Source organism: Poromitra crassiceps (genome assembly GCF_964638095.1).
Source record: "Poromitra crassiceps genome assembly, chromosome: 8".
Classification (NCBI taxonomy): Eukaryota; Metazoa; Chordata; class Actinopteri; order Beryciformes; family Melamphaidae; genus Poromitra; species Poromitra crassiceps.
In genome coordinates, this window is record NC_139629.1 from 51,558,633 (window position 1) to 51,583,958 (window position 25,326).

At 44.4% G+C, this 25,326-nt stretch overlaps 2 protein-coding genes across 2 annotated transcripts in view; one reads left to right on the forward strand and one right to left on the reverse strand.

Moving 5' to 3' along the window:
• nup210 (nucleoporin 210) overlaps positions 1–10,411 on the reverse strand; it is a gene marked incomplete at its 5' end in the record, with an annotated part of 59,851 nt that extends 49,440 nt beyond the window's left edge. The window contains 2 exons of the mRNA XM_083641295.1: positions 2,823–2,874; positions 10,339–10,411. Of these exons, the coding sequence (XP_083497421.1) occupies positions 2,823–2,874; positions 10,339–10,411 (125 nt within the window). The remainder of the gene's footprint in view (positions 1–2,822; positions 2,875–10,338) is intronic.
• Positions 10,412–10,603: 192 nt separating this feature from the next.
• Positions 10,604–25,326, forward strand: part of LOC310781430 (fibulin-2-like) — a 58,857-nt gene continuing 44,134 nt past the window's right edge. Inside the window, exons 1-2 of the mRNA XM_083642059.1 lie at positions 10,604–10,638; positions 16,108–17,568. Of these exons, the coding sequence (XP_083498185.1) occupies positions 16,185–17,568 (1,384 nt within the window). The 5' untranslated portion in view covers positions 10,604–10,638; positions 16,108–16,184. The remainder of the gene's footprint in view (positions 10,639–16,107; positions 17,569–25,326) is intronic.

The following is a 25,326-nucleotide window of genomic DNA, read 5'->3' on the forward strand; positions in this document are numbered from 1 at the left end:
GGGGTGGGCAATTATTTTTCATGGGGGGCCACATGAGAAACCCAGATTGTTGCCGGGGGCCGAACAAATATTGTCATGCCGTAACCCATGGATGGGTAACTTTGATGATAGAGAGGGCCACAAAAAATGTCCTCGCTACCAGATTTTGCTGAGGGCCGAACGGCGCCAGCGCAAAAAATTTGGTGCATTTGAAGCCAGGTTTAGAGGAATAACTCATTTTAAATTAACAGTTGTGATGTCATTATTCAGTCTTAACCACCAATATTTCATCCTTTTCTCACTCACTCCTATGTCACCACCTGCTCTCAGGGCTTGAAATTAACTTTTTTGACCACCTGCCAATATGGCTGCTAGATTTTAAAGTTACCAGCCAATTAGAATTTCCACTAGCCAAAATGTTTTTCTTGAAATAAATCAGAATATGTGGGTTAATTTAAGCATAAGTATCAGTAAGTGGCCCAGGATGATCAAAGCCTGTGTTGAGGGTCACACAAACAAAAATGCAGTCTTGAAGCTAAATAAATCCAAAAACCAATGAGTTAATTATTTAAATTTCTAATTCAATGTAGCCTTTTAGTCATAAAGATTATTGAAAGATATATCCAGACTGAAATGCTATAACAGAAGTGGAGTATTGGCCAGAATGACATGAACATTTGGACACTTATTCAGCGGGTATCTTGCATGTTGCGTTCAGGTGCACTGTGTAAAAAAATTTTAAAAAAATTGCAATTCCATCGCGGGCCACACAGGTGGCGCCCGCGGGCCGCATCCGGCCCGCGGGCCGTATTTTGCCCATGTATGCCTTAGGTCTTCTAGTTTCACATGATACCAGGATCTTCACTTTAGAAATGAGCCCGCTGCAGCCTCTGAAAGATGGTCATGTCGGCCACGGTCGTGTCTTGCAAACAGGGCACTTATTTAGGCAGAGGCCAAAAGGGTGCTTGAGCAGCACCTTGGGTCTCTCTGCACACATGCCTACGGTCGGTCAGGTGAGATGGTGTCCTCCTGAATTGACACACATGGTGCAATGGACAATGTAGCTGCAACGCCTCTTCACGATTTATGCAACTAATCATCGACTCTCATCGCTGGTGGGAACAAGACAGATCTAGCTGTCGTCGGACTCCGGCTGTTAATGAGAAGAGAAAAGAATGAGGAAGTAACTGAAAGCAATTCAAACACAGCCCTGCTTTGGTAAATAAGACATCTCTGCATGTCAAACAGGTGACAGGCAGAATATTGTGTGTGGAGCATTTTGCAGTTGTCTGACACACGAGTCGACAGTCAGAAAATAGGGATACTGAATCATTCATTGTTCTATATTAAGTCCTAAAATTGCTTTCAATAGCTACACAAGATCGGCCATTGTGAACAATTTGCTGCCAATCATACTGTATGGTGCAGCATCTTTAGAGCGTGGCTGGCTATACAGCCAAGAATATGCAGTGCACCGGTTTTCACCCCTAGGTGTCACTGACAGCCATCTGTACATCATTCTTTCCCAGATGTGGATGACAGTAGTGTACTGGAAATAGGTTCATTTTATGACAGGTTGTCATCTCCACTCCTCCTTGCAATAACATACACATGCTGTTAGGAGGCACTGGGCAAAAAAATTTAAGTTTTACCAGCATCCTTTAATAAATACTGATGCTTATCGTAATACACAGGTTACCAGCAGTATGGCTGCAAATGAGCGACATGGCAACATGTTTGGCTGTGTCTTGACCTGTGAAGTAATGGCACCATCAACACGAGCAAACAAGTCATACCCTACATTTCATCTGGTGTGTGTGATATCATTTTCTGGCATTATTAAAAGTGCCAGTAAAAATGAACAGCTTTTGGCTTTGACATTTTAGAGGGTTTTTATTTTTGAAATGCCGAATCAGAATGACATGAAACTTTCTGAGAGCCACTGTGAGGATGTCCTCTGTCATTCTGAAGTGAAATTATTTTGTGGAAGCAGAGGGTTTCCTTTGAAAATGAATCTGAAATTAGGGAGAAACAAACAGCTTTTGGCTTTTATATGACACTAGGCATCTTGCACGCTACGCGTGCTCATTGCCTATAGGCTCGCCCGCACAGCGGGCAAGCTGTCGCCTGCTCTGCAGCTCGCTGAGCTGGCCCTGCAGCTTCAATACACATCGCCCGCCCTGCAGCTCAATCGCTGTGTGGGTTCACTTGCACTTATGACATCACCGATGACCACTGCACGTTGCGCCCTCGCCCATCATCACAGATGACAGTCACTGATGACATCATCACTGATGACATCACATCATTAGCTAATTAGGGCAATCACCTAATTAAAAAATCCGGCTCCGTCAGGTCACCCGCACGGGTGCCCTTTACACACCCTGAAGGTTTCAGCCCGACCGCACATAAATGGCATAGCTGTGGCCGAACATAGAACTTGAAACAGTGGACAGAGCCCACATACTCAATTTTATAGATTTTAGAGGGCTTTTATTTTGAAATGGTCAATCAGAATGGCGTGAAACCTTCTGAGAGCCACTGTGAGGATGTGACTGTGAGGATGTGACTGTGAGTGACTGTGACGATGTGAGTGTGAGTGACTGTGAGGATGTGACTGTGAGTGACTGTGAGGATGTCTTCTCTCTCTGTCCTTCTGAAGTGAACCTATTCTGTGGAAGCGGAGGGTTTCCTTTCAAAATGAAAAACAGCTTTTGGCTTTTATATGACATTTTAGAGGACTTTAGTTTCCTGGTGAGTGGTCGTGAGTTAAACCCACGTTTACCGTAATTATACATTCTGAGTTCAATTGGCTGCTTTATTACTGATGCATCCTCTAATACTCTTTGATGTTATTACAGCAATGCTTGTTCTGGATTTTGCACATCTGGTTTGCTGGACACAGAGAGATACACAGCTTGATTAACAGTTACACCTGTGCCAGAGGTGACATGTTGTATTAGTCAGAGGGCATTAGCAATGAAATCCCATCATTCACTGCAAGTGGTGCTGTGCTCCAGATCAGAACCAAGTAGTGCTGTGCTCCAGATCAGAACCAAGTGGTGCTGTGCTCCAGATCAGAACCAAGTGGTGCTGTGCTCCAGATCAGAACCAAGTAGTGCTGTGCTCCAGATCAGAACCAAGTAGTGCTGTGCTCCAGATCAGAACCAAGTGGTGCTGTGCTCCAGATCAGAACCAAGTGGTGCTGTGCTCCAGATCAGAACCAGAATCAGCTTTATTGGCCAAGTATGTAGGCTACACATTTGACTCCGGTTTACATTGCTCTCTCTCTCTCTCTCTCTCTCTCTCTCTCTCTCTCTCTCTCTCTCTCTCTTTCTCTCTCTCTCTCACACACACACACACACACACACACACGCACACACACACACACACATACACACACACACACACACACACACACACACACACACTAGGGTGCACAAGCTAAAACAAACAAGGACAGAGGATTGACCTGGGTACATTTAAACATAACTACTAGGGTTGCAACTAACGATTATTTTCATTATTGGTTAATCTGTTGATTATTTTCTCGATTAATCGATTATTATTATTCTGGTCTATAGGCCTAATGTCAGATATTGGTGAAAAATGTTGTTCAGTGTTTCCCAAAAGCCCAAGATGGTAAATGGACTGCATTTATAGAGCGCTTTACAATGTGCCTACATTCACCCATTCACACACACAGAAGGCGGCAAGCTGCTGCAGCCATCGGGAGCATTTTGGGGTTCAGTATCTTTCCCAAGGACACTTGATGTATAATGTTGTGTTAAAGTTGTGTGAACTGTCGCAGTTTTTAAAATGTAAACAGAGTTAGCCGGCTAGAGTCAGACACGCAAGCCTCGCGCCACTTGGGCTCCATAGGGTTCCATTTCCGTTGCCACCCAGTGACGCAGTTTGTTTACCAAAATGCTGCTGGGCTGATCCCTCATACAGGCTGATAGGTCGACCGACTGAGCTTAATGAACCTGCAGGCAGCTGGATTTGGGCGTGATCAGATCATGATCAACAAACAGCGTCAGGTTAGGCCTCCAGGTGTCCAGCCCCGATGCATCAATCAACACCAATTCATTCAATCAGATCTGCTGTGTGCGTGTCTGTCTCTGTGTGTATTCTTTATGCACGCCCACACCCCCAGGTCGGATTGGGCTGAAAATGTGCATGGTGGTGGCGGGTTATGATCTGGGAGGAGAGGTCAGGGGCAGCTTGTAAAGTCCTGGAACTACCTGGAAAGTCCTGGAAACCACCTTGACACCACCATCATTTCTGACCAAGGAAAAGGCACAATTGTATTGCTTTGTGCCTATTTAACCCGGGTACAATGCTACATGAAAATATGAATATGAAATATATATGATCTTTCACACTAGAACTGTTGTTCCCATTTGTGTTGCCTCTTGCCTCAGTTCAGTGCAGCCATGACACTTCACTGCACTGTGTAACTGTCACTTGTTTTGACATGGCAGCTTTGTGTGGGCTTCAGTCCTAACATCAGATTCACCCTCACTCGTACATCATGGGCAGTTTACGTCAAAACGCTGTCCAGAATGAATGATGTCATGTCTGAGCAATAGGAAAACACTACCTGAATGTCACGCTCTGTCTCTTTTAGCAGCTCCCACACGGGCTGACCCTCCAGTCTAGACATTATAAAAGAGTGCAGGACCAGACTGAACTCATTCAAAAGGCAAAGTGCTCGTCAGTAACACAGTCATTTCTGTGCTTTGGAGAGATCTTTCTGTGATTTCCTCAGTCCAAGTCTGACAATGTTCAGAGCTCAGCAGCCATGAACTACAGCCAAGGAAGAGGAAGTTCTCCAATTGGAAAAGGTTGGAAACTTATTCCCCCCACTTTCAATTGCTTGACCTTGTGCCATTGTTTGTTTAGACTGGTTTCTAAGAGGGCTTCAATCACACATTGCAATGTGCAGAGAAATATGCAGAGCAGATTTTGCAAAAAAATGGCACAAGCTCACTTCAGGCCACCCACCTTCATGTTGGATGCAGCAAAAATGTAGGCTATCACACCTGAAAGTATCAGAACATTTCACCTAGCATGACTCACAAAATGGCTGCCCATTAGGCTGTGCCCCAACATGTGTACAGTGCACACTGCACACTCTTCCAATAGTGTAATAGCTGCCGTGCACTTCTGTATGCTGCCTCCTCATCTGGCATGCATCAGCACTCGCATCCTTCCTGGTGTGAAGAACAGAACCTTTCTTGGACCTCATGCTTGGTCAGGTACGTCCAAAACAAGTGGCTGCAGATAGTGCTTGCTTAAAAGCAATTTCCTCAGGTCGTGCCTCAGCATTCACCAGAAATGTAATAGGCTTTGGAAGGGTCACCGCTTCAAATAGTTTGGGGCAGTACACAGCTTTAAGGTCCCCTAGGCGTGAGGCGCAGTAAAAACTGCTGTAGGTAGGCTTAATAAAAGGTGTTACAATCCAGTCAAATCAGTCATTTTGCCTCGGGGAGCTTATCTGGTGTGTTCCAAGAAAAGTCAAATAAGACAGGACTGTTAGGACTGAAAGGATTACCACGATGCAGTGATAGCTATATATTATGCTTACTTCTTGTTTGCGTCATTACAAATTATCATCAATAAAAAAAAACTTTCCTTAAATATAAACTCATTTTAATGACCTTTTGTAACTGGCAGTTTAACTTGCCCTAGGCCTAGATAGTCAAACAGGGAGAAAATGCAGGTTTATGCAGAACTGTGTTATAGAGAGCCAAAGTGAACGTCATTTCCTGCTTCAGCACTGTACCAGAGATTTTCATCCGCCGTTTATTTTCCCATAGACATTTCGTAAAATGCTTATACAAAATTGTTTTACTTGTTCAAATCAAATGGTTCAGATATATTTAGAAACAGGAGAGACCACATAACATTTCACTCAGACCAAAACGTAAAGAAAATGCGGATAAAAATAAAAATAAAATGTATGTTGTTTTTTTAGGTTTTAGTCCGAGTGACATGTTCTATGGTCTCTCCCGATTCTAAATATAGCTGAACCGTTTGGTTTGACCAAGTAAAACTATTTCTATAAGCATTTTACAAAATGTCTATGGGAAAATAAATGGCGGATGAAAATCTCTGGTACAGTGCTGAAGCAGGAAGTGACGTCCACTTTGGCTCTCTATTATAAATCCCCTTGCACAATCTTAACTCCATGCTTTAAATTCCCTTGCCATTTCCATGGTGCAGGCATTAGAGGTGGATAGGGTTGAGTAGGTTCGCATTTGCAGCTCTCTGCATTCGTGACCATGGACAATAGAGGCATAAGCTTAGTAAAATGCTTCCATGTGCCCTGCGTTTAATGTATTCTAACTGTTCTCTATTCAGAAATCTCTGGAGATTTATTCCTCATTTGAATTGATGAAATTCACAATTAAGTGGCATAATCTCAATAATAGCCTCTTTTAGACTCGTTTTTGGCATTAGATTCATTTAATTACCGGTACTTCCCAACACTTTCACTGTTTTTATCCAAATCCCTGTAGCTATTTGAGGAGTTAAATATTTAATATAAAATTAGAGAAAGAAATCGACATTTTGTAATTGTGTTGCTGAACCCAAGTGAGCTGCATCACCGTGGGTTCAAAGATTGAACCGCTCGGTAGACATGCCATTAAGTGGAGCCTGGAAACTCTTTACAAGACACAGGTGGGGAGTCACTTTCATTACGTTTAGTCTTAATTTCCCCTGGTGTAGCGCCCCCTGCAGAGTCACAGTGCCCTGTCTTTACTGGCCTGCATTAAAGACTTCCTCTCTTCACTTCATCCTTGACCTGCAGTCCTACTGCACTCAGTGATAGAAAACACATTTGGGTCTGCCAGAAACCCATGTTCATGTTGGGAAGGTATAGAGAGGCAAAGTGAACGTCACTTCCTGCTTCAACACTGTACCAGAGATTTTCTTCCGCAATTTATTTTCCCATAGACATTTCGTAAAATGCTTATAAAAACAGTTTTACTTGGTCAAACCAAACGGTTCAGCTATATTTAGAATCAGGAGAGACCATAGAACATTTCACTCAGACCAAAACTAAAAAAAACAACATCGGAAAAATATTTTCTTTAAACCCGCATTTCTTTTAACGTTTGGTCCGAGTGAAATGTTATGCGATCTCTCCTGTTTCTAAATATATCTGAACCGTTTGGTTTGAACAAGTAAAACTATTTTTATACGCATTTTATGAAATGTCTATGGGAAAATAAATGGCGGATGAAAATCTCTGGTACGTGTGAAATTAATCTTCAAGATTCACATTGATCATAATAGTATATGCTACATGTCTTTTGCCTGTACTTTATGCTGGGCATCTTGCTGATACATCCCAAAGGTAAAGTGGTGTAAGGAGATCGGTGTATGAGGATAATTCTCACATTCTCTGCACCACACACTTAAACTAGTCCCCCGTGGGATTAGTAATAAAATAATAAAGAGATAATGACAGGATCATAGGATATGTGGCAATAATACACCACCTTACAAACTCCTCTTGTGACCTTAGAGAGCTTTAGCCTGGGTAAACCCAGCCTCCACGTGAGATACTATCAGTCACGAAGACAAACCTACGTTACAGGCATAGTCTGCGATGTCACGTTGAAGGCTGGGTTCACCCAGGCAGAGAGAGCAGCTCATAACAGTGTGGGAGTATCTATCCACCTGTTTAAACAAAGAGGGGAGATCAGGACAATGTGTAACACAATGGACAGATAACATTAACACCTGCTGCACTCAGTGATGTCACTGTCACTGGCATCAGTTCCACCCTGCAGAATAAGGCTCTGATGTGGCCAAACCAACTCAGGCAAGAATGACTTCACTCTTTGCTCAGAGAACAAATAATAAACATTTTGGAATCAGCTTTTCTCTACGTCCTCAGTGTGAAAGGGGCAGTGTTGGGGGGTAACTCATTACATAAGTAACATAGTACATGTAATATATTACTTTGAGCAGTAACTCAGTAATATAACTTATTACAAATAGGATTTCAGTAATATTATACCAGTTACTTTGTCCAGTAGCCTAACACAAGCTACAAATTGAGTTACATTTTTTAAATGAAAGCACATTTAAATAAAGATAGAATCATTTCCTAATCAAATTGTTTGTTTTTATGCAAATAACCACTATAGATGACAATAACAAAGGAAAAGGAGAACATTTAGAATTTTGGATGGTTTACACTGACTTCAAGACGGATGAAATGATTGTCCGGGATGGCTCGACGGGGCGGCGATGTCATTCTGCTACTGCTGTTGTTTTGGTGAAAGTAATGCAAAAGTAGTGTAATAAGTAACAAGTTACTCTACACAGACAGTAATATTGTAAAGTCACTTATTACATTCAAATGAAAGTAACTAGTAATATGTAGTATAATTACATTTTGAAAGTAACTTGCCCAACACTGGAAAAGGGAAGTGTTGGAGAGCTCAAACCAGCCGGGCCCATTAGCTGGATTATTAAGCGTTGCGTCAATTAGTATGGACAGAAGTCACCATTCAAACATGCATGAATGACAAATGACAACAGAGTGGGGGTGCAATTACCTCTCCCAAACCAGAGCGTGTCGGATGACATTATCTTCCGCGGGGAGCCATTACTGCGCCGAGGTTCTCTAAGCCCCAGAAGAGCCGGCAGAGGTAAGGGCCGTTTGGTCCCAGCTTACAACACAATGACTCAACTACTGTGGAGGAAAGGGCCGTTTGGTCCCAGCTTACAACACAATGACTCAACTACTGTGGAGGAAAGGGCCGTTTGGTCCCAGCTTACAACACAGTGACGTCTCTCAGGAGTCAACAGGGCCTCAAAGGTTGTTAACCCATAAGGCAAAAAGGGCTTCTAACACTGGAGTTAATGTTCAGGCCATTCCATTTGAAACCACTGATGATTATGAAGCTTTTGATTTCTTTACAGACAGACTGAAAGCAGCATGTTAAGCAGGACACAAGGGATAACTTTCCAAGTGGTACTTCCTTTCCTGTTTGGTTGTTACAGACGTGGTATAGGAGGCCATCATGGATAATGCGTGTTATGTCATCTGTATCAAGTGTACAACCTGTGCGGAGGAGAGGCTGATGTCAAATTGAATTTCCTTCCACTGTGTTTCTACATGCCTACCATTCTGAGGGTCAGCAGGTTATGGGTGTTGCTCAGCGGTGTTCGCTTCCACTGCAAAGTGACAACAGCCTCCCTGGGGATTTAGCCAGCTCCAGGGCCATTTAGCTTGTGTGTAACAGAGAAGACAGCCTGACGGCCAGGCAGGCAGGCAGGCAGGCACAGTGAGACCACACTCAACTCTATACGGTCGTAACAGTGGATGTGGACATGCTTAGAGGATAACTGACGCTGTCATCATCAACGACGACAGAGAGAACCTTATGTGCATATGGGGCCTCGTGTGCTTTTTGGCTCTTACACCACACAGCAGTTTATAAAGTGGAGAATCATTTCTGAGCTGAAACTTGAATTTGAGTTTCAGAAGCGAGAGAGACCTATTTAAGGATGAAATGAAGGAGAATTTGGAATTTGGGGTCTCCACACACCCCCCCCCCCCTCTCTGCAGCTGCATGCATATTCATATGAATGAGAAGAGAGAAGTCATAATGGGGCCAGTGACTCATCCCTGTTATTGATTAGTCAAGGGGGCGACAACTGAAACAAAGTGGCTGATGCCCCCCACTACCCCCCCACTGCCCCCCACTGCCCCCCCACTGCCCCCTCTGCCTGTCTGATCAAACCATGCATGCACTGAGGCAGCTTTTCTCTTCATTATTCTCACTGGTGGCCCAGTGACCCTAAGGATCACAGGGAATTTTGCAGAGGTAAGAGTATTTTATATATATATATATATATATATATATATATATATATATATATATATATATATATATATATATATATATATATATATATATATATATATATATATGAAACCTCCAACAGATTAAGCTAAAATTAGGTTAGACAAACCTGATTGAAGTCCTAAACAGACACACTTTGTATGGATAGATCATGTGCTTGATAGAATCTCAGTCAGAGCCAAACTGGCCCAACTGAAATACAATTAGCCTATCCAGATGATGTTTGATTCACAGGGATCAGGGCAGGCAGGCATCATGTGACTTCACTATGGAAACACATCAAGAGATTCTTGGCAGCCTAGTAGGTTACTGTAGGTGGAAAGAGATCAACAGTATTTAACGTTACAGCCCCTTCTTGGAAATGAAACTGAAATAAAAACAGCCTACGAGAAACGTGTTGAAAAACAGCACATTGCAGCAAGGTGAATGCTTCTTTGGCAGGCAGCACTTTAGTGAAATGACTCACGAGTTCTTTGGAAGGGGGACACCATCATCATGGCTGTCCTCCTGGCCAGACACACTTTTCCAGTGAAGTGCATTGCTAATTCCTTCCTGTATTTGGGGGTGATCATAATGCAGATAAACAAATCATTCCCCACCGTCGACATTACTTGGGAACACTTACTTACTTCCACTGACAAGTTTGTCCCGCCCTCCAAAAGGGGAGCGGGGCGCTCCCAGCCTCCCAGTCGGACTCAGCGCACAAACTTTGCGCTCAACTTTCCTTCAGATTCAGAACACCAGCACGCATGATCAGCGACACACGGTAAGTGCTTTTTATAAGAATACTCTAGCTGTTAAAACATTCACACTGTGACGTATTTCCCACTCATCAAGTCAATGCATGCTTGATTTGACAACATTGATATCATCAATGGTGGTTTCCCCCCTGATGGTCATATGGGATATTCCACGGGCATAGCCAATAAGGACAAAACAATTAAATACACTGTTGAGATCAGGTTCTAGGCTACTCTACTGTCACATGTTCTTTATGATAATTTCCACGAGAGGGAATTGACTGTGTTGTTCCCAGTTACACTGTGACACCTTCTCAATGAACTGATTATTTAGGCTACATGTTTGGAATTAACATGAATGGCTGCCTGACACACTGTCGCTTTTTTGTTTTGTTTTTGTTTTTAATGATACACGATCATGAAGTTCAAATTTTGAACCGTCACTTCTAAATTCCTGTGTAAAGCATCGCGAGATAATCGTTTGATCACCTCTAAATAGGCTACGTTTTAAAATAGCCTAACATGAATGATGCTGTGCACTTTATGCCTGGTTCAGACTACACGAATTCAGCCCGATATTAGACCGATTTGGTCGTGCGCGACAGATTTTCAGCGTCGGGCCCGAATATGACCGTCGGGGACGACGATCGGCCGTCTTCACCTCTTGTAGTGTGACATAATCAAAGACCAGCGTCGGGACCAGTCGGGACGTCTAGGACGCCTCACGACGCCCTGACGAAAAGACTGGCATGTCAGTCTTTTGGACATGGTTTCGCCTAGTGTGACACCCCGGAAGACAGGTATCAGGTCCTGGGGACATAGATCTATGCCTGGGGAGACCGCTCCCCGCTTATAGTTTTCATTTGCAGGTTAAACAACATGTCACTTCGCTGACAAGGCCTGAATTTTACAATATGTTTTGAAATAAATGTTTAAAAATCGATTGTGTGTTAAAAGCTTGTGTTACGTTTTCATTGGCGTTAATACACTAATAATTAATTTCAATGTCCGCAATTCAGTTGGTTGATGAAATCGATTTGTGGTGTGGGAGATTCCAGCTGTCAAAAGAAGAGAAAAGACTTGCTCCTGGCCAATCCCGGCGCTTGACTGCTGCGTAGGCGGGCACAGGTGTTTTTTGCGTAACCTATGTGCGATTCGAAATAACGCCTCCCCGCTCGATACAGATTTCGCCCGCTCCGCTCCGCTCAAAAGAATAAAAGAGATAAAAAGGCCAGGGTGTTTTAATTTGCGTTTAAGCGCCTGGGCAATGGGCATTGCTCACTACAAATAACATGAGCTCAGCAGAGTCGGCTGCATGCTCGTTTCTCTTCCTTCTCTCTCGCAGCAGCTGGCAAGAAAATAGTGGGCATGCACATGAAGTATTGGAGGCTGGAGCGGACATCACAGTGCAGTGTCACTCATCCAAATAACGTTAATTCTGCGAGGGATATATATAGCACCTGGATTACATACATGTTTCACATAGGGTTGTGTTTTGATTTCAATGTTTTATTTTGTCCAATATTGAAATGTTCTACAATTCCATGTTGTGCTAACATAAACATTATTTCTATCTAATTCCATGTTGTGCTAACATAAACATTATTTCTATCTACCACTTTAGCCTATTTAGGCTGATTTGGTTGCTATTTCTTGTCAATGTATTGGCCTCAATGCATACTGGGAGATTTCGTTCACAGGTCCGCCTCCCCGACGACCTGTGAACTCGCTGATGACAGCAGACGACGTGATGACGGGGGCATACGATGCTCTGTCGGTGTTAAGCGAGAATACACTTGTAGTGTGGCCAGTCTCCCGACCAAGACATGCCACGAATTTATGGCAGTATGATGGTCTCGTCTGACATGGTGACATCGTGAACGACCAAAAATATCGTGTAGTCTGATCCTGGCATTACACAAACTACTCGCCTACTTAACGCATTAGGCGAGCCTTATTCTCTCAAATGAAATAACGATCATTGAAGTATGGTCAACACATTGCAGCATATTTGCTTATGTAGCCTACACACTGTTGTTGAGGAATTGGAAATCGTGTGCGTGGGTGCGTGTGTGTATGTGTGTGCGTGTGTGTGCGTGTGTGTTTGTGTGTTTGTGTGTGTGTGTGTGTGTGTGTGTGTGTGTGTGTGTGTGTGTGTGTGTGTGTGTGTGTGTTTGTGTGTGTGTGTGTGTGTGTGTGTCAGTGAGCTGAAGGATAAAGGTCAACTCCTGGCTACCGATGACAAAGCACACATATCTCTATTTGAAGTGCTTTGCAGGACATTCTCAGAAGTGAGAGCAAAACAAACAAACCCACCACATAGTTTCATTCACAAGCCTATCAAGGTCTTCAAAGTTACAACCAGATGCATCTCATGCTCGGTCCATCTTATTTCCTTATCGCCTTGCTACAGTTAGAAGTAGCTTTCTCTTTTTAAGTTGTCACTTTCAGATGCAATGTTACAGTAGTAGCCTATCTAGGCAAAACACTTGTGCGCTTTAAGGGCTGCGTTCAACACTGTTTAAGCACCAAACCTGTGTGGGCCGTGTGCCAGTTATAAAGAGTGCAAGATCTGGTCAAATGATTTTGTACCCACAGCGCACAAAGACAGCATTGATTCCCTAAATGGGGGCTGCTGCCGTGCACGTCTTGTCATCCCACGGCCTCCTTGTCTGCGTGATGAAGTGAGAGAGAGAGAGAGAGAGAGAGGTATAGCTGCAGATGTAAGAAAGGTTGCCTTAAAGATTCCGTTTTATGACGAATAGGTTTTTAAATAGATGATGCGTCAGTGTGTTTTGCTCTTTACAGGCGGGAGAAAGATTTCTCAATATGAATGTGTGATGTTACAGGGTGCCATCGATCCTCTTTGGATTCCGGGGGGGTTTGCTCAACTCTTTGTTTTGCTCAAAAATAAAATGCTATCTTTACACAGAGATGAGGACTTGTGAGCTGTTGTAGCTCTACTTGTAGACATGTTGAGTCATGTGTACCACCTTGGAGACTCCATACTCCAAGGTACACACACGAGTGTAGAAGGTGTCTAGAGGAAAATATAACATGTCAACATGGACTGTCTTTTGCCCTTTTCCATAACTGCTGCAGGTTATGTGAGAATCTATATGTCATTGGGGGGAAAAGCAATAACAGGCTCGGGGGTGGGGGGTACTGATATAGTTGAGCAATATTTCATCAGGAAATATCGACATGTCTGTCTAAAGTTTGTTATGTGCTTCTTCTGGGTTCATCTGTGACTTTGAAGCAGCGTCTTTAGCATGAAATGTCCACAGCGACTGGCGCAAAACGCAGCGAAGATAAACACAGGAAAAGGTGAAATAGAAAACACCTGGTTTTCAATCTGCTCTCTGATTTCAATTCACATCACAGCGCTCGCAGGCCTCTCAGATCCTGTGTTTGTGCTGCCACCCTTTGTGTAGTATATGACAAAGTGCACACTTCAAAATGAACATTGTTACCAAACAGATATTTCACATTCATCATAATCTTTATTTATTTTTTAATGTAAGACCAATGCAAATGTTCAAGAAAAGCTCCAGAAATCTGGTCAAATTCATTCACTTCTTGTTACGAGAAGTGAATAAATTTGACCAGATTTCTGGTCTAAAACAGCATGTTATGCTGTTATGTTCCTTTAATACATCACATTTTCTTTTATGTTAGAAAGTTAGTTTTATGTTAGTTGATACTAGTTCTGTCCCTGTTACAGCTGGCTCTGCTGCAATAGGTTCTGCTCCACCAGCTACTAAGCAGATGTAAATCGTGTTCTGAGTGGACTCCAATGACTGTACAATATCTAACCCAACATCCTCTCCGTATTGTGGAGAAGCAGAAAGTATGTTTTTTATGAGACTGCACTAACACATGCCATGCACTGATAACTCAGATAAGCAGTTCCCTGCACAACAACACATTTGTCAAACTGTTTGTGTGGGGAACTGTTGCATTGTCATGGAAGGGAGGTTTTGTTATTTCAGTATTGTTTTTCCGACAACCAAGCATTTTTATGGGGTTATTGTACATAATGGCCCCTATCGTTGCATCGGCGCAGTTTCTAGGCCGAGCGGCAGGCGCAGATCAAAGCAGTGGGCGTGGAAAGGCGCACTTGATATCGTCGTGCTGGCGCTAGATGCAGCCCAAAGCATTACAACCACGCCTTTTAGGCGTAAAATTATGCACCGTCATGCTCATTGGATAAGTGCAATAAACGAATCGCACGCTTGCCTTTTTAGCTCCAATTCCAGTGATCCCGCAAAACCAGACGAAAGCCAAACGCTCTGCCCCCCCCCTCCCTTCATCCAGTCTGTCTGTCTGACTGCATTATAGGCTATTATTCCATATTATTATGCTTCTCAAACCAATCTAACTGCAGTTTCAATACTGCAAGCATGTAAATACGCTACACTATAGCAAGATCAAAGTGAAAATAATGTTCTATGCATCAGCTAGAAAAATATAGCCTATTAGATTGGTGAAAGTTTGTCCAGAAAGATATCATTTTCTCTCGCCTGCTGCAGGAAGGATGATGCACATAAATATACCCTACATTATGTCAAGTCATTGCATAAATGTGTTTTTATTGTAAAACTAAATGTGAAATAGGGCCAAGTTATTGGACGGACATCACAGTATAGCAGATGCCATTAGAAGCGCGTTCCGAAGCGCGTTCCGCTGTTACTTCTCTAAATCACGTTAACTCGACAAGGGGTATATATATGCCCAGGAGGACATATATGTTTCACATAGGGTGGTGTTTTCATTTCGAGGTTTTATTTGGTCCAATATTGAAATGTTGACAATGGCAGGCTGTGTTACCATTACACATTAATTTAGAACTACCTTTTATATCTATTTTGGCTCATTTGGTGGCTATTTAGTAGCGAAATGAAGAAACACAATGCATGCTGGGAACTCAGAGAGAGAGAGAGAGAAGGGTGACAGAGAAGAAGCAGTGAAGGCAAAGAATAGGCCTGCTTTTCAAAAGTGCAAAGCGCTAAATGTAGGCCAGCTCCCAAGATATGACTAGGCTGGTATTTAGCGCCGACACGCCCACTTTGGGACTGCGCCACGCCCATTCGGCCTAAAGCGCATTTGGCAGCCTAAAGCCTATTGCTATCTTGCCGAAACAGGCGCAAGGCACGTTTTTTTGCGGTTAAGGCCCGTAATAGCGCCGATGGCCTGTGGGAGAATAGAGCCCAATCTCTCTATCCAGTTTACCTTGGGCCAAATTTCCATGTGCACAAATGTAAAGCATGGCTTGCATACATACATACATACCCTGCAGTGCCAGAAGAGTAGGCATGGAAAAATTTACATTAGGCAGGTGATTAAAATGAAAGCAGACAAGCAGTTAACTGACAACATGTGTTTTTCAGGATAACTGTGAATATAATCCGAATATAATTACACATTGATTGTTACCAAGCTGAATGGCAGACAGCCCTATAAACATATCATTAACCTCTTTTCTCCTTTCATAGGGTAAAAGACGGCAAATCCTTCTCATCTGGACTCAAATTCTAAATAAAACAAGTACAGTGTTGCTTCAACAATTGGCATGATGAATTCCTCCGCTGTTTTATTTCTACGCAAAATGAACATTGGAAAGCTGACGTTTCTCTGTTGGATGATGATGATACTGTGCCTGGACGTCTGCCTCAGCCAAAGAGACTGCACAGGCGTGGACTGTCCCGCTGTGCACAATTGCATCGACGAGGTTCTGGAGCGGGGCGCCTGCTGCGCCACCTGCGCACAGAGCGGCTGCACCTGCGAGGGTTACCAGTACTACGACTGCGTGCACGCGGGCTTCCGCAAGGGCAAAGTGCCAGAGGGAGAATCCTACTTTGTGGATTTCGGAAGCACGGAGTGCTCCTGTCCGCAGGGAGGAGGCAAGATCAGCTGCCGTTTTATTCCCTGCCCCGAAACTCCGCCCAACTGCATTGATGTTTTACAACCCCAAGATGGCTGTCCGCAGTGTGGGCGAATCGGCTGTATCCACGGCAACAAGAAGTACGAGGCGGGACACTCCTTTCAGATGGACCCGTGCCAGGTGTGCCACTGCCCAAATGATGGCGGAGGCTTGATGTGTTCTCCGATCCCCGGCTGTGACAGCAGGCGCAGTGTTCACAACAAGGTCACCACGACTCAGAACAACCACCCTTTGAGAGACCTGCATGACAGCAGACAAACAAACCCTTTGGAACCCTTCTCTAACACTCTACCCCTGTATAAGCAGGACCCACCCAGCTTTGGCACGGAGGAATATGACTATACCCTGGCAGAGCCCACGTCTTCCACTCCCCGGGATCTGGCCCGACCACTGGAATCTACTACGGTACCACCGACCTACCCGGAGTCAAGCGTCGCTTCCTTCAACCTGTATGACGACAAGAGGCAGGAGCCCAGAGAGAAGCAGCAGAAACATCATGACAAACATCAAGATAGGAGAGGCAGGGCTGAGGTCCAGCCGAACACGGAGCAGACCGCTGTCAGGGCTCCCAAAGAAACATCAACATCATCAACATCAGCAGCAGCAGCGGATATAAGCACACAGACAGGGAGCACAGAGAAGCACAGGCCCCAACCTGAAGCTGGTGAGAGGACCATCAGACGTCACAGTGACAGGGAGGACACCTTAAGAGGCCGTGCTGATAGGGGGAGTGGGAGACACGGTGGCCATCACAAACACAGTCAGAGTGCTCACACGGGGTCTCGTGGTGGGCCCACCTCCCAGGGCCATAAGGGTCAAGAAAGGGTCCCAGTGGAGCACAGGCAGCCTCTGGCCGGCAAAGAGGAGCAGAGCTCGTACCCCACGGTCCAGTTCAGTCCCACCAGCAGAGCTCCGGTGAGGCTGAGCGAGGAGGAGGCAGCGCAGCCCAGGAGACAGCCCCAAACCCTCCACAACTACCAGCCCGTGCAGCACGCCGAGGAAGACTCTGAAGGTATGTGGCATGTTGTCAAGGGCTTTTATGATGGAAAAGCAGCAGCATACTTCATTTGCCTTTCATTCATATAAATCCAAACTAATTAAATCCACGTTCCTATTTCTGCCCACCATCATCATCATCATCATCATCATCATAGTTAAAATGGCCTCGGTGGGCGGGCGGTGTCTGTTAGCCCTCGTTCACACAGGACGCCGAACGTAAGCAGAACTGAAGCTTGAAGCAGCACAAGCTGAACGTACGCCTAACCGTTCACACAAGAAGCCTTCTCTTTTCCTCTCAGCGCCTATACTCTCGCGCCTTGAACCCGCCCACAACTCCCATTGACTTCATGCCTGGCTTCATGCATCACGTGCTTCGGCGTCCTGTGTGAACGGGGACTTACTCGCGATTTGCGATGTCTGTTAGTCACGATTTGGGTCACATTTTCATTGTGACGTCATCAGTGATGTCATAAATCAATTGTGGCATTTGATGTCATACATCAAATACATGAGTGTGATGTCATACCATTGTGACGTTTTCATTGTGACATCATCAGTGATGTCATACATGTCATAAATCTAGACATAAGTGACATCATCAGTGATGTCATAACTGTTTTTCTACTTACCCATTGTGACGTCATCAGTGATGTCATAAATCCACAACATGTTGCGATGACACATCGGTGCGCATAGCGTGCGAGGTTGCTAGTGTTGTAAAAAAGGAGCGATGGAAACCTGCTCCATTGGGGGGCGCAACATGCTTTGATTGACTCAATGCCGACATGTAAATGCATCAGTAGGTGATGTTACTTTGTAGACATCTTCCTCTTCCTCTTCCTCACATCCTGTCTTTTGACGAGGAATTCTTCATCACTCTGTACAAGCTGGCAGCGGTCCAGGAAAAACAATTGTTTATGGAAAGTCTGTTTTCCCAGATAGCATTTATCTACCTTGCTCACATGTGAATTGTACTTGGTATTCAATGCCCCATTCATGTTGAGAGAGCATGTTGTATTGATTTCTCCAGTAGTTTGTAAAGAGTCAATTAAAGTAAGTCTGGAGCCAGATTCCTATTACTCCTCCAATAACTACGATATAGCCTAGAAGAGAAATTGCCATTTTTCCTCCCTGCTTTGGGCCGGTGAGCCTGTCTTCCTGCCTGTATCCTTCATGTGACTATCAGCATGTTCTCAGATACATCTGCCCCCTTCAGGGCATATAGACCAATCTATTGCAGGCACTGAGATAGAAAACATTATGATGATGTGATTACAAGTATGTCTGGAAGATATGTTACACAGTATGAAAACACCATCTCTCACTCCAAAGTTAGCCCTATATATATATATATATATATATATATATATATATATATATATATATATATATATATAAATATATATATATATTATATATATATATATATATATATATATATATATATATATATATATATATATATATATATATATATATATATCATCTCAACTCTATATCATATCCCATATTAGCAACAAGCTTTTGTTGCATGAGCTCTACTTAAAGGGGGACTGACCCCCACCAGATTTCTTGCCATATATATTGTATATATATAGAATATATATTCTATATATATAAGCCATGTATATATATTGGTTAAAAGCTGAAAAAAAGTGTTTTGGGGGTAAGTTACACGTTAAGAATCTAATGCGGCTCCACAGATGCTGATGACGTTGTCTTGTGAAAATAGAGCCTCCTGCCAAGCAAAGCATAATCAGATCATATTTCCACATACTTAATGGCTTTATGGCGCAAGGTAATCACACTGTATTATAGGACTTCACTAAGAAGTCTGTGAATTCAATTGTGAAAGAGTGAAATGTATTCATCTTGTCATTTCATCCACATAGACACTTACAGTAACTGAATGACTGAAGGAATCGTGTCAGACTTTGCTCTTATTAGTAGTTGTGCTGCAAACGGTAATCTGGAGATGTTCCCACCCCGCGTCTAGTTAACCTGCTTTACTACACTATGACGTTCCACCCCCGTGTCTAGTTAACCTGCTTTACTACACTATGACGTTCCACCCTGTGTCTAGTTAACCTGCTTTACTACACTATGACGTTCCACCCTGTGTCTAGTTAACCTGCTTTACTACACTATGACGTTCCACCCCGCGTCTAGTTAACCTGCTTTACTACACTATGACGTTCCACCCTGTGTCTAGTTAACCTGCTTTACTACACTATGACGTTCCACCCCGTGTCTAGTTAACCTGCTTTACTACACTATGACGTTCCACCCTGTGTCTAGTTAACCTGCTTTACTACACTATGACGTTCCACCCTGTGTCTAGTTAACCTGCTTTACTACACTATGACGTTCCACCCTGTGTCTAGTTAACCTGCTTTACTACACTATGACGTTCCACCCTGTGTCTAGTTAACCTGCTTTACTACACTATGACGTTCCACCCCATGTCTAGTTAACCTGCTTTACTACACTATGACGTTCCACCCTGTGTCTAGTTAACCTGCTTTACTACACTATGATGTTCCACCCCCGTGTCTAGTTAACCTGCTTTACTACACTATGACGTTCCACCCTGTGTCTAGTTAACCTGCTTTACTACACTATGACGTTCCACCCTGTGTCTAGTTAACCTGCTTTACTACACTATGACATTCCACCCCGTGTCTAGTTAACCTGCTTTACTACACTATGACGTTCCACCCCGTGTCTAGTTAACCTGCTTTACTACACTATGATGTTCCACCCTGTGTCTAGTTAACCTGCTTTACTACACTATAACGTTCCACCCTGTGTCTAGTTAACCTGCTTTACTACACTATGACGTTCCACCCTGTGTCTAGTTAACCTGCTTTACTACACTATGACGTTACACCCCGTGTCTAGTTAACCTGCTTTACTACACTATGACGTTCCACCCCATATCTAGTTAACCTGCTTTACTACACTATGATGTTCCACCCTGTGTCTAGTTAACCTGCTTTACTACACTATGACGTTCCACCCTGTGTCTAGTTAACCTGCTTTACTACACTATGACGTTCCACCCCCGTGTCTAGTTAACCTGCTTTACTACACTATGACGTTCCACCCCGTGTCTAGTTAACCTGCTTTACTACACTATGACGTTCCACCCCGTGTCTAGTTAACCTGCTTTACTACACTATGACGTTCCACCCCCGTGTCTAGTTAACCACCTCTCCTTCTCTGTTCTCTCCTCCTCTCTGTCCTCTCCCCTCTCTCACATTCCCCCTGCACTCCTTCCCCTGCACCCTCCCACCTCTCCTTCTCTGTTCTCTCCTCCTCTCTGTCCTCTCTGGGGGGGGGGGGGGGGGGATGTGGGGGAGGAGGGAGCATAGAGGTCTGTTCCCTCCCCCGCCTCCTCCTCTCGCGTTCCCCCTGCTCTCCCTCCCCTGCACCCTCCCACCTCTCCTTCTCTGTTCTCTCCTCCTCTCTGTCCTCTCCCCTCTCTCACATTCCCCCTGCACTCCCTCCCCTGCACCCTCCCACCTCTCCTTCTCTGTTCTCTCCTCCTCCGCATTTCCCCCTGCGTCTCTCCTTCTCTGTTCCCTCCTCCTCCGCGTTTCCCGTTTTCTCCCCGCCTCCTCCCTCCCTCACACTCCCCCTGCTTCTCTACCCTGGCTCTCCCTCCCCTGCACCCTCATCTCTCCTTCTCTGTTCTCTCCTCCTCCACATTTCCTATTTTCTCCCCACCTCCCCCCTCTCCTCCGTCTATATTGCTCATTCTCTCCCCACCTCCTCCCTCCCCCTGCTCTCTTCTCCCCCACACCTCCCCTCCCTTCCCCTCTCCTGCTCTCTCCTCTTGCTCCTTCCCCACCTCCTATACCCTCCAGCATCTCCCATTCCCTCCCCACCCCATCACTCTCTCACATTCCCCCTGCTCTTCTCCCTTCTCCTGCTCTCTCCTCTGCTCTCCCCTCATTCCTATATTTTCTATATTATCTATTGTTCAAATGTTATCTTTATTCTGTATATTCTTGTTACTGTTGTGTCAGCTAGAATTAGCTAGACATACTTTCTGTGAAGCCCTCTGAGACATGCTTGTGAATTAGGGCTATATAAATAAACTTGACTTGACTTGACTTAACCTGCTTTACTACACTATGACGTTCCACCCCGTGTCTAGTTAACCTGCTTTACTACACTATGACGTTCCACCCCGTGTCTAGTTAACCTGCTTTACTACACTATGACGTTCCACCCTGTGTCTAGTTAACCTGCTTTACTACACTATGACGTTCCACCCCCGTGTCTAGTTAACCTGCTTTACTACACTATGACGTTCCACCCCGTGTCTAGTTAACCTGCTTTACTACACTATGACGTTCCACCCCGTGTCTAGTTAACCTGCTTTAATACACTATGACGTTCCACCCCGTGTCTAGTTAACCTGCTTTACTACACTATGACGTTCCACCCCGTGTCTAGTTAACCTGCTTTACTACACTATGACGTTCCACCCTGTGTCTAGTTAACCTGCTTTACTACACTATGACGTTCCACCCCGTGTCTAGTTAACCTGCTTTACTACACTATGACGTTCCACCCCATGTCTAGTTAACCTGCTTTACTACACTATGATGTTCCACCCTGTGTCTAGTTAACCTGCTTTACTACACTATGACGTTCCACCCCGTGTCTAGTTAACCTGCTTTACTACACTATGACGTTCCACCCTGTGTCTAGTTAACCTGCTTTACTACACTATGATGTTCCACCCTGTGTCTAGTTAACCTGCTTTACTACACTATGACGTTCCACCCTGTGTCTAGTTAACCTGCTTTACTACACTATGACGTTCCACCCCGTGTCTAGTTAACCTGCTTTACTACACTATGACATTCCACCCCATGTCTAGTTAACCTGCTTTACTACACTATGACGTTCCACCCTGTGTCTAGTTAACCTGCTTTACTACACTATGACGTTCCACCCTGTGTCTAGTTAACCTGCTTTACTACACTATGACGTTCCACCCCGTGTCTAGTTAACCTGCTTTACTACACTATGACATTCCACCCCATGTCTAGTTAACCTGCTTTACTACACTATGACGTTCCACCCCGTGTCTAGTTAACCTGCTTCACTACACTATGACGTTCCACCCCATGTCTAGTTAACCTGCTTTACTACACTATGACGTTCCACCCTGTGTCTAGTTAACCTGCTTTACTACACTATGACGTTCCACCCCCGTGTCTAGTTAACCTGCTTTACTACACTATGACGTTCCACCCCGTGTCTAGTTAACCTGCTTTACTACACTATGACGTTCCACCCCGTGTCTAGTTAACCTGCTTTACTACACGATGACGTTCCACCCCCATGTCTAGTTAACCTGCTTTACTGCACTATGACGTTCCACCCCCATGTCTAGTTAACCTGCTTTACTACACTATGACGTTCCACCCCGCGTCTAGTTAACCTACTTTACTACACTATGACGTTCCACCCCGTGTCTAGTTAACCTGCTTTACTACACTATGACGTTCCACCCCGTGTCTAGTTAACCTGCTTTACTACACTATGACGTTCCACCCCATGTCTAGTTAACCTGCTTTACTACACTATGACGTTCCACCCCGCGTCTAGTTAACCTGCTTTACTACACTATGACGTTCCACCCCCGTGTCTAGTTAACCTGCTTTACTACACTATGACGTTCCACCCCGTGTCTAGTTAACCTGCTTTACTACACTATGATGTTCCACCCCGTGTCTAGTTAACCTGCTTTACTACACTATGACGTTCCACCCCATGTCTAGTTAACCTGCTTTACTACACTATGACGTTCCACACCGTGTCTAGTTAACCTGCTTTACTACACTATGACGTTCCACCCCGTGTCTAGTTAACCTGCTTTACTACACTATGACGTTCCACCCTGTGTCTAGTTAACCTGCTTTACTACACTATGACGTTCCACCCCGTGTCTAGTTAACCTGCTTTACTACACTATGACGTTCCACCCCCATGTCTAGTTAACCTGCTTTACTACACTATGACGTTCCACTCCGTGTCTAGTTAACCTGCTTTACTACACTATGACGTTCCACCCTGTGTCTAGTTAACCTGCTTTACTACACTATGACGTTCCACCCCGTGTCTAGTTAACCTGCTTTACTACACTATGACGTTCCACCCCCATGTCTAGTTAACCTGCTTTACTACACTATGACGTTCCACCCCATGTCTAGTTAACCTGCTTTACTACACTATGACGTTCCACCCCCATGTCTAGTTAACCTGCTTTACTACACTATGACGTTCCACCCCATGTCTAGTTAACCTGCTTTACTACACTATGACGTTCCACCCCGTGTCTAGTTAACCTGCTTTACTACACTATGACGTTCCACCCCGTGTCTAGTCAACCTGCTTTACTACACTATGACGTTCCACTCCGTGTCTAGTTAACCTGCTTTACTACACTATGACGTTCCACCCCGTGTCTAGTCAACCTGCTTTACTACACTATGACGTTCCACCCCCGTGTCTAGTTAACCTGCTTTACTACACTATGACGTTCCACCCCCGTGTCTAGTTAACCTGCTTTACTACACTATGACGTTCCACCCCCGTGTCTAGTTAACCTGCTTTACTACACTATGACGTTCCACCCTGTGTCTAGTTAACCTGCTTTACTACACTATGACGTTCCACCCCGTGTCTAGTTAACCTGCTTTACTACACTATGACGTTCCACCCCGTGTCTAGTTAACCTGCTTTACTACACTATGACGTTCCACCCTGTGTCTAGTTAACCTGCTTTACTACACTATGACGTTCCACCCCGTGTCTAGTTAACCTGCTTTACTACACTATGACGTTCCACCCTGTGTCTAGTTAACCTGCTTTACTACACTATGACGTTCCACCCTGTGTCTAGTTAACCTGCTTTACTACACTATGACGTTCCACCCCCGTGTCTAGTTAACCTGCTTTACTACACTATGACGTTCCACCCTGTGTCTAGTTAACCTGCTTTACTACACTATGACGTTCCACCCCGTGTCTAGTTAACCTGCTTTACTATGACTTTTGTTGAGACCTGTCAAGGATTTTTCTTTCCTTTCAGCACCTGGCCTCCGTAGGAATGTATAGTATGTATCATGAGATGGGAGGGGGAACACCAGTGGTACCTGTCAGCTTCGTTCCATAGCATAAAGTTAGACAGTAATGGGTTACGGACACAGGGCTTGAAATTAACTGTTTTGATCACCAGCCAATATGGCTACTACTGTAGATTTTAAAGTTATTAGCCAGTCCAAATTTCCACTAGCCAAAATGTTTGTTCTTGAAATAAACTAGATGACACAGATGGGAAAAGTACACACGCCTAGTCACTTTTTACTCCTGCATTTGGCGGCTTGGCTGGTGTTCATTTCAAGCCCTGGTTACCCACTTTCATTCACATCTTTTGTTACAGAAAGCTATGGGCCTAGTTCAAGTCCAGGTGACATGTGAAACTGAATTCCTGAACCCCCCCCCCCCCACCACACACACACACACACACACACCCACCCACACACACACCCACACACACACACACACACACACACACACACACACACACACACACACACACACACACACACACACACACACACACACACACACACAGTGACCCCCCCCACACACACACACACACACAGCTATGAACTTCTTTCTTCCCTGTGCATAAGTGCATTAGGATAATTTCCAACTATTCAGTTGTAAATGACCCTTTCTTTTA